The 9,362-nt window shown below is 54.4% G+C and overlaps 1 protein-coding gene and 1 long non-coding RNA gene across 8 annotated transcripts in view; one reads left to right on the forward strand and one right to left on the reverse strand.

Annotated features, from left to right (window-relative positions):
• The window catches only part of MVB12B (multivesicular body subunit 12B), a 59,445-nt gene extending 55,012 nt beyond the window's left edge, over nucleotides 1-4,433 (reverse strand). For 3 of the 7 annotated variants that reach the window (XM_053961827.1, XM_053961828.1, XM_053961836.1), the window contains exon 1: nucleotides 4,051-4,176. In XM_053961827.1, coding sequence (XP_053817802.1) covers nucleotides 4,051-4,113 — 63 coding nt within the window. In that variant the 5' untranslated portion in view covers nucleotides 4,114-4,176. Of the gene's footprint in view, nucleotides 1-3,369; nucleotides 3,446-4,050; nucleotides 4,177-4,391 lie in introns of those variants that run through there. The other 4 variants (XM_053961832.1, XM_053961835.1, XM_053961831.1 and 1 more) reach the window with 4 other exon arrangements.
• LOC128798396 (uncharacterized) overlaps nucleotides 3,540-9,362 on the forward strand; it is a 14,316-nt gene continuing 8,493 nt past the window's right edge. Inside the window, exon 1 of the long non-coding RNA XR_008434413.1 lies at nucleotides 3,540-3,603. This is a non-coding gene — a long non-coding RNA (uncharacterized LOC128798396). The remainder of the gene's footprint in view (nucleotides 3,604-9,362) is intronic.

Genomic DNA, 9,362 nt, shown 5'->3' on the forward strand with positions numbered 1-9,362 from the left:
CTGGCCGTGGGGCTGTGCACCTGGCTGTGGGGCTGTGCACCTGGCCTGGCCGTGGGGCTGTGCACCTGGCTGTGGGGCTGTGCACCTGGCCTGGCCATGGGGCTGTGCACCTGGCCATGGGGCTGTCCTCCTGGCCGTGGGGCTGTCCTCCTGGCCGTGGGGCTGTGCACCTGGCCATGGGGCTGTCCTCCTGGCCGTGGGGCTGTCCTCCTGGCCGTGGGGCTGTCCTCCTGGCTGTGGGGCTGTGCACCTGGCTGTGGGGCTGCGCACCTGGCCGTGGTGGACGCCATGGGGTAATGTGGCACAGCACCAGCATAGGGCCCCGAGCAGCACCTGCCACAGCAAGGGCCACCAAGCTGCCCCTGCCCAGCGAGCCCAGCAGCTTCCTCTGCCCCGTGCCTGCAGCCGACAGGGATGGCAGGCACAGCACCTGCCCAGCAAGCAAACCTGCTGTGGCCACTGCAGCACGGCCAGGCTCTGCCACACCAGGCAGTCACTCTGGGCAGCTGCCTGCCGTGCAGGTGGCACTGAGGATGCATCTGGAACAGATGTGGAGCAGCAGAAGTCAGTTGCACACTGGGATAAATGTTTTTGTGAACTCTGCACAGGTCAGAGGGAAGACTCTGGCTGGGCAATCACACAGACGATTAGTTACACTGCACTTCTCTGCGAGAATGTCAACAAAGTTTGGTTTCTCTTCTATTGCGCCTTTTAACTTAAAAATGAAAAAATAAACAGTCAAAGAGGAGATTAAATTAAGGAGCAAGATTCTATAAATACTTCTATTAGGCAGTTTGTTGTTTTAATTCTCTTTAGCAACGTGAGTTTGACCTGCATGCCACCTCCCATCACAGTGGCCAGCACTCAGCCCAGGATATGGCCCATCAGCATCCTGCAGCAAGCTGCCTGTGCCTACCTCACTGCAGGGCTGTTCCGGGAACAGGCCGAAACAATAAGAACATTTTTCCCTTTAGCTGGGAGCATGCTCCGTGGAAGCTGTTCTCAGCTGTGGGGCCGCATCCAGTCCCCAGCACACCCCAGCAGCCAAAGGAAGCCGGATGTGAGCTCTGGGGCAGGAAGAAGCTTCAGAACACTGTGGGGCTGCCCAGACAAAGCCAGTGGGGAAAGAATGGGTCTCTAACAAGAAAGTCCCTGTGCATCCCGGCAGCACCAACCCCAAGCAGCACGCAGCAGAGCAGGGTGGGATGGCTGCAGGTCAGATGGACAGGATGCACTCTTGGACAAGCAGCCACCATGCTGCTGGCTCTGTCCTGAATGCTTCCCAACCCTTGAACCAGACACGCCTCAAGGCAGGAGGCGTAGTGTACCAGGGATCTTGATGCCCAGCTGTAACAGAGCCCTTCTGGGACTCCACTGATTTCTGGCACAGCCTTCTTCCCACAACCCATGCCCACAGTCACACACACCTCCCTGTCTGCCAACACTGCCAAGTTTGTCTGTTTATAGCCTTTTTGCTTGTTCTCTCCCATTTCCTTGTTAGCTCATCCGCCTTTATTAGTTTATCCTAGGCATACTTTCCTGCTGGCTCCACTGAGGTGACTGACCACACAGACTGCTGGGCTCTGGCTGGGACACATATACAGCAGAAGAACCCGCTTTCAGAAATGAATGCGTTATTGTGAGTTTCTAGACCATTTTCTGCTCTCACTGTTCCTTTTCAACAAGTTCAGCAAGTTCAAGAGCTGGTGGGTACATGACCAGATCAGGCCTTTCAATGTGTTTGCTACAGAAACATCATGCTGCCAGCAAAGCGGGTCAAGCTCTGAAGTTAAATAGCCAGGGACTTAGACAGAGAATGGTGTTATTGTTTCTTCCTCCAACTACAAGCCCTGCACTTTGACACTGGCTTGCTCTTCCCACAGGCAGAAAGGTATGAGCTAAGGCAAAACTGGAAAAAAAACCAACTACCTCATGGCGTCCCTGCAGTCTGTGGGAAATGGTACGCTAAACCAAGCAGACGCGCTGCTCAAAGCCTGGTCCGCCCACTCGGCCTGTCCTCCATCCCTGCACGAAGGCACTGCTGGCACAGCGCGCTGCCCCGCAGCCATGGTGCCATGGTGCCATGGTGCCACACTGCCCTGCAGCCCCGCAGCCACCGTGCCACACTGCCCCGCTGCCCTGCAGCCCCGCAGCCACGGTGCCATGGTGCCACACTGCCCTGCAGCCCCGCAGCCACGGTGCCATGGTGCCACACTGCCCTGCAGCCCTGCAGCCCCGCAGCCACGGTGCCATGGTGCCACACTGCCCTGCAGCCCCGCAGCCACGGCGCCACACTGCCCCGCAGCCACGGTGCCACACTGTCCTGCAGCCCCGCAGCCCTGCAGCCACAGTGCCCCGCAGCCACACTGCCCCGCAGCCACGGTGCCACGCTGTCCTGCAGCCCCGCAGCCCTGCAGCCACAGTGCCCCGCAGCACCACAGCCCCGCAGCCACGGTGCCACACTGCCCTGCAGCCCCGCAGCCACGGTGCCACACTGTCCTGCAGCCCCGCAGCCCTGCAGCCACAGTGCCCCGCAGCACCACAGCCCCGCAGCCACGGTGCCACACTGCCCCACGGCCACGCTGCCCCGCAGCACCACAGCCCCGCAGCCGCAGCTCTCCCGCACGCCCGCACACCGGACACAGCCCCAGCCAGCCTTCTATTTCTGTTCAGGGAACACGACATCATCTCTATCAGAAAAACAGGAACCCGCAGCGGCAGTCAGCATCGGGGCCTGGGAGGCCACCATCACAAACAGGAAGAATTTCAGTTTCACATTTCACCACCATCGAAGGCATGCCTGGAATCACCCCTGCACACAGGCTCCCTTACAAGACAGTTGCCCTGCACCAGCTGCAGAACCTACACTTGGTGACTGAATGGGATGGAAACAGGAACTTAAGTGACAGAATGAGCAAAATCGAGATCATGTATTGCTTCACAGCACTTCTAACTATGGACACATATTTCTAAGTGTCCTGTTTTGAACCAAAATAGGTTTCCATACACGGATGACCTTGCACCAGGGCAGCAAAACTGAAATGACATTGAGTTCAGTTATTTCTCTCTTGGCAGGGGTATGAACAGGTCCTTGAGGGCTACTGGCACCCTTAAGCCTGGGATTCGCTTTGTCAGAGATGCACGTGGTACAAGAGTGAGATGTTGTCTGTTTTATCTCACACCTCCAGAAGTCAAGTTATGCCTTTGTCTAGAAGGGAAGGCCATCTCAGCTACAAATTATAGGGATGACGCTGTCAACATGCTGCACAACACACAGGCTCCCTTAAAGAATAGATGAGCGTGTTCTCACTCAGTTAAAATAAAATACAAAATGGAGAAACCCAAGCTTTAGCCCGAGCAGCTACACACCTGCTGATACCCAGCCTGTCTGGTTTCAATGTTAGTGTGACCAAGCTGAGAATGCCCCAGCTCTGGGAACCTGCAGACAACACTGAAGATTGGTGGACCTTTGAAAATCGCTCTAGAAACCTCAGAGAAAGCTTGCAAGCCTCCGTGATGCAAGGCACGAGTACTTAAGACACAGGCAACTCTGTGTCTAAGAAGTCAGCCAGTGCCACACCTCCAGCCGTGCACCGAGCACAGGTAAGAAACGGGCAGTCAGGTAGGCCCATGATACAAACGCAGCAAAAGACCACATGAAACAGAGGGGGGCTTTGTTATTTCCTCTAACCGTCACCAAGCAGAATTTACAGTAAATTCCGGAGCAGGTCAAGGTCACCGGGGCTGTACCCCAGGGCTGGTACCCGAGGCCGCTCCTGCAGCCAGCCCAGCCTCGGAGGAGCTGCCGGCTCTCACGAAGGCCAGCGGGGCGCTCCAGCCCCGGCCCGGGCGCGAGGTCCCCGCGAGGCCGGCCCCGACAGCCCCCGGCGGCCCCCGGCCAGCCCCGGCCCGGGGGGCTCGGCCCGCCCGCCCCGCCCGGCGCCGCGGCCGCGTGAGCGCCCCCGCCCGCCCCCGCCGCGCCGCCTCGCCGGGGCCGCGGGCCCGGCCCGGCCCGGCCGCGGGGCCGCGGCGGCTGCAGGGACACTTAACTGTTGCCCGTGCGGCGGGCGGCGGGTCGCGGCTCCCCCGGCGCAGGCAGAAGCAGCTCCTCATCGCCCGGCGGAGCCGGCGCGGCGCGGCCCGGCGGGAGGAGCGGCGGCGGGGGAGCGGCCTGCGGGCCCGGGCGGAGCGGCGCGGGGCGGGGAGCGGAGCGGACTCCGGGCAGGCCCAGGCCCGGGGCTCGGGCTCCCGCCGCCGCTCCGCGCCCACCGCAGCCGGACCGCGGCGCGCAGGGCCCAGATCCCGCCCCGCCCGGCCCGGCCCGGCCCCCGCGCCGCCCCGCGACCCCCGCCCCGAGCCCCGCGGCCCGGCCCGTCCCACGGGACACTCACCGCGGCTGCCGCGCGGCGCTGCCTCCTGCCGCTCCGCCCGGCCCGGCCCGGCCCCGCCCGCGCCCCCGGGCACCGGGCTCGGCCCCGGCACGGCCCCGCGGGGCCCGGGGCCACACCTCGCCAAAACCCCGCTTCCTCGGAACGGGGCAGTGCCCGGCCGAGCTCCCCAGCGTGCTCCGACCAGCCTCCCGACCCGGAGCAGACGGGAGGTGCCAGGTGGAAATGGCTGAATATTGTGATTTGGACAACGAAACCTCCTTCCTCCTTCTGAAACGGGCTGCATCCAGAAGATAGGCAGCAGCTACTGTGGGCTGAGGAAGGGCAAATGCTGTCGAACAAGCTGGTTATCTTCTCGAGAAGTCCCTGAGGTTGGGAGGGATGAGCGGTTTCAGGACCTACCTTCAATTCATTAAGATATTTGATGCTCTGTCTCACCATGGCCTGGAAAACAAAGATATGGTCCAAAGTAGTCAGGGTTTGCCCAGCTGGCTGGGTGACCAGCAGCCTTCGGGTCCACTCACAGCACAGAAAACATCCTGAATAAAGGGTCTGCAAAGGTCTGGTTCTGCTCAGCCTTAACACGTGCCAGTGTTGAAACTGACAACACACTCATTGAATTAGCAGATGATGTGAATCGCAGCATATCGTGGGACAACAGCATGGTCCATAGCCATCATCACATGAACCAATCCTGCAGCTGTCCCGCGCTGGCTTTTGAGCACCTTACCTGAGGCAAAGTCAACAACAATCGTCTGGAGGGCAGCAAGATGGGTGTAGGGGCTGACATCAGCAGCCTTCAGTGCAAGACATACAGTTGGAGCTGCTAATCTAAAGCAAAAGAAAAAAAAAATCCTGGGGTGAAGAATGAAATAAGGGAGGGAAGGAAACTCTTTAATGTGTTTGTGAATTAAAGAGAAGGGCAGAAACCTGTTCCCCTTTATGAGAGGCTGAGAAATGATGTATGTGAACTGCAGCAAGAGATTCTGTGAAGATAACGGTGAAAACTACAATACCAAAGAGTAAAGAATAGCTTGGAGAATTTTTCTTAATGGTCAAGTCGCAAGCCATCCTGAAAACTCTTATCAGATAGTATTCAGTCATTCCCTCGGAGCAGATGGTCTCCCCTATTCTTTATAGATCTGGTTTATTCTATTTTCCATGACACCAGAGTTTTCTTTGTGTGGGGAACCTGGCCTTTGTGACTTAGAAGAGGAGAAGGATCTCACTCAGACACCCAAATTTCCTCCCATTGACTAAATCGGGTACCACGTGGCAGCGTGGTGCATTTACCAGAGGGTCCATCTCCATGGTCACAGGGTGTTTCCTTGTCTGACATTCTGCCTTTAACTAAAATACTAATTCCCCCTTTTTTTTTTTTCCTCCCCCATTGTCTTTTTGCTTGATTTGGCCATCTTTTGAGGAGTTCTGTTCAGCCTGTTCTTTTCTCACCTAGATAATGGTTCGTGTTTTCCATCCTATTTGGACTGTCTCTACATTTCTTTGGCCAGTCTGAGCCGAGCAGGAGTGGCTGAGCCAAGAGCCCTTCTCTTTCCTTTCGTGGGTGTCTCCAGGCTGGTTTTGCACCTCTGGCTCTCTTTGAGGTGGACAGGAGCTCGGCTGACCAGGCGTTTCCCACTGGCCCAGCCGTGACTGGGCTCTCGGTGCTGATGTGCCTGCAGGGCTGAGGACCAGGGGAGCTCTTGGGTTTGATCCTCAGGGCTGTTTCAGCTCCTTGCTCTTCATCCTGGTGTGGTCAGACTTACTACCAAGGAAAACACTATGAGCTGTGATTAGTCAGTGTTTGAGAGGTTTGTCTGGAAGGCAAGGTACGCATTAGTGGTTTTGTGTTCCTGTCCATAAAGCAAACAACAGAAACTGGAGTCCTGCTTCATCCTGGACACAATCCTGGGCGGGGACCAAGCCTTCCCCCGGTCCTGACTGGTGCTTCTCTCCAGTAAAGCACTTTAGACTGGTAATAAATCTTTTGAACAGCAACTCCGTTCCCTTCCTGTTTGACCAAGGCTCTCTGGCTCTTACTGAGTACAGCCCTGATGGCTGTTAGTGGCTTCTGCATCCAAAGATTGAAAAAAAAATTTTATATATATATATATATATATATATATATATATATATATATATTTAGAGCAATAAGGAATACAATGCATTTTTTTTTATTTGGAGAGTAATTTAGAGAGAAGAAAAGATGATGCCTGGTGGAAATGAGAAATATATGTCCCATACATAATATATGCCCCAAATGTCCTATTACAAATACAAGAAGATTTCCTGAACTGGAGAAGTTGTTACACATTACAGTGTGCTAATGCTCCCCCATGGAGATGCTGATACTGAGAGAGTCTTTAGTGTAATAATATTAAAAATCCGAGAGTTTCAATAAGATCCTCCCTGCTACCATGGTGGTAGGGAATGAATTGATTCCAAAGGAAGACTCTAATTGCTGCTTAGTATCCACAAAATATTCAAAGATTCACTGCAAGCATATATCCCAATGTGTCTGTGGCATGATCTGCAATAACATGTTTTCCAGAGAGAGTCACTTCCCAGCACGTTTTAGCTGCTGCCCTGGAGTGACTGGAGCCAGCCCAGGGCAATGCTGGCACCTCTGCCCGCAGGCACCTTTAAACCTCGGCAGGTTTGGTGGCTGGGAAAAGCCCTATTGTTCTCTTCCACGGGCACTGCACGGGCTCTGAATCAGCAAATGCTGGGTGTTGGGTACATGAATCATAGCTACACTGGAGTTGGTTAATCTATCTGTGTAAAGTTACTCAAAAGCATAAATATTTGCAAGTATAATGCTTTCCTATGAATATTTTACATCCATCTTTTTCAAGATCCATTTATTTACTCTTCTTTATTTCAGAACACGTCTTTTCTCACAGGTTCTGCAGTCCTGTACATGCTGTCCAGTTCATACCAGTGTCGTCTTTTCAGGACACCTAATAGGATAGAATTTTGGTCAGTCTTGGCTCTGATACTGATGCTGTGGCTGAACAAACAGGGCTTGCTTATCCCTGGGTGGATGGCTGCCAGTAGTGCAATAGTGCTGCACATTCCATGTTTTCCATGCTTGTCTTTGGAGGAAAATCAGCCAGAGTTTCATTTCATGCTGGAGTTGCTGCAGGTCACAGCTCAGCTGCTGCCTGGTTTTAAGGTTTCTTGAAGGCAGGTTTAACCTGCTGCCTCTAATTTGGTGCACCAAAATATCTCTTTGCAGTCAGAACTTCCCTTCTATATTTCTAGTTTACACCTTGATTATTCTAAAAAAAGTGAGGAGGTCCTAATCTCCTTTAACTCAGACACCCACTCTGAAACAGATGAAGCAATTTTCAAAAAGCAGTTTCTTGATCTATTTCCCATTAACTTTCCTATCCCATAATTGTTACTAAGCACTAGATAAGTTGCCACAAGTGTATTTCAGTTATGATGTACAGGACACCAACGTACAGCAATCCTAGCAGAGATAACTGGTATTTGTGTAGCACCCAGTGGTGGCTTTGGCCAGGACATGGTTTCAGCCCCTAAAGAGGTTCAGGACATCCCTCACCTGCAGGGATGGTCCAGGAGGAGAGACTGTCACCAGCTGCCTCCACAACAAGGGAAAGCAGGGCCCAAAGCATCCCGTGACCTGGCCCAGGGTGCACAGGCACTGGCACTGTTTAGTGGTACAGGGATGAAATCTGGCCTCGTGAGTCCTGTTTCAAGGCCCTGCAGCCAGGACCAGCCCTGTTTGCTCTGTGGAGACACCCTGGGACTAAAGCACAGCTGCTGTTCCACCAAATGGAGGGCAGAGAGAACGCCGTGTGGCTAATTACCAAGGAGAGCCACGCATCCAGATCCTCAGATTATGAGTAATGGCCACAGCACGATGGAAACCTTTGCTTGAACAATTTTGAATGATGAACACATTTGAGGAAATAATGTTTTCTTTGCAGGCGTCCTCTGATGAAATGCTACTGTTTGCTTTGCTTTCTCACACTCGGGGTGGGTGCTGTCCCCACAGTGCCCAGCCACCTGCTGCTTGCTGCCTGTCCATGGCCTTCCCTGTGGATATGTGCAGGGGAAACCCATGGACGTGGCTGCCAGGGCTGCAAAGCTGCTGTTCCAGGAACACGCTGGCAGCAGACAGCATTCCAGTGCTGGGTGTTTGCACAAAGGAATTCCAGGGAGTCAGTTAATAGGTGACCATTTGGCAGTGGTACTGGGAAGTTTGTCACAGTTCAGCTGCCTCTGTAAGACTTTGTTTAGGTGCAGCCCCTTCTCCATTTAGCTATGCAGGACCTCAGCTCTGGTCTTCCAGCTCCTGAAAGCAGGGCCACAGGCAGCACCCCTTGTTCACACACTGGTTGAACTGCAGCAGCCAGGGATTTTGCACCCCTATCTAGCCCCAAGCTGTCCCCCTGCGCAGTAGCACCAGGGAATGCCCGGGGCCCCATCCCCTCCTCCAGGAGCACATTGACTCCCTCCATGGCAATTCCCAGGCCAGCTAGCATCTTTAGACACTGCTGTTTGGCTCCTTGGCTACTGCAGCTTGTGTATATTAGCACCCCAGCAAGCTTCCCATCCATCCGACAGGATCCGGTGTGGATAACGATGCCAAAGTCAGTTGTAACTGTACAATTACTGTATCACTGGGAGACCAGAAAAACTGCAATCCCAACATCCTTAATGAAGGGTCATCGGGAACAGCAAGATGTTCCCCATTCTCACCCGGCTGTCCCCAGACAGAAGGTCACTCACCCAAGGGCATCACAATACCTTGGGCAAGGGCAGAAACCAGTCTGATCAATCCTACAGCTGAGAAATTTCAATTTCTTATGGCCAGAGATGGGGGTACAAGCTCAGAAATGGGGTCTTCATGGGATAACCTAAATCCACCATGGCCAGCTGTTCATGCAGAAGCCCCAGCTGCTGAGCAGCTCTGAGTGTGAGGTTGGCATTACCATTAGAACA

Source organism: Vidua chalybeata, chromosome 21 (assembly GCF_026979565.1).
Source record: "Vidua chalybeata isolate OUT-0048 chromosome 21, bVidCha1 merged haplotype, whole genome shotgun sequence".
Classification (NCBI taxonomy): domain Eukaryota; kingdom Metazoa; phylum Chordata; class Aves; order Passeriformes; family Viduidae; genus Vidua; species Vidua chalybeata.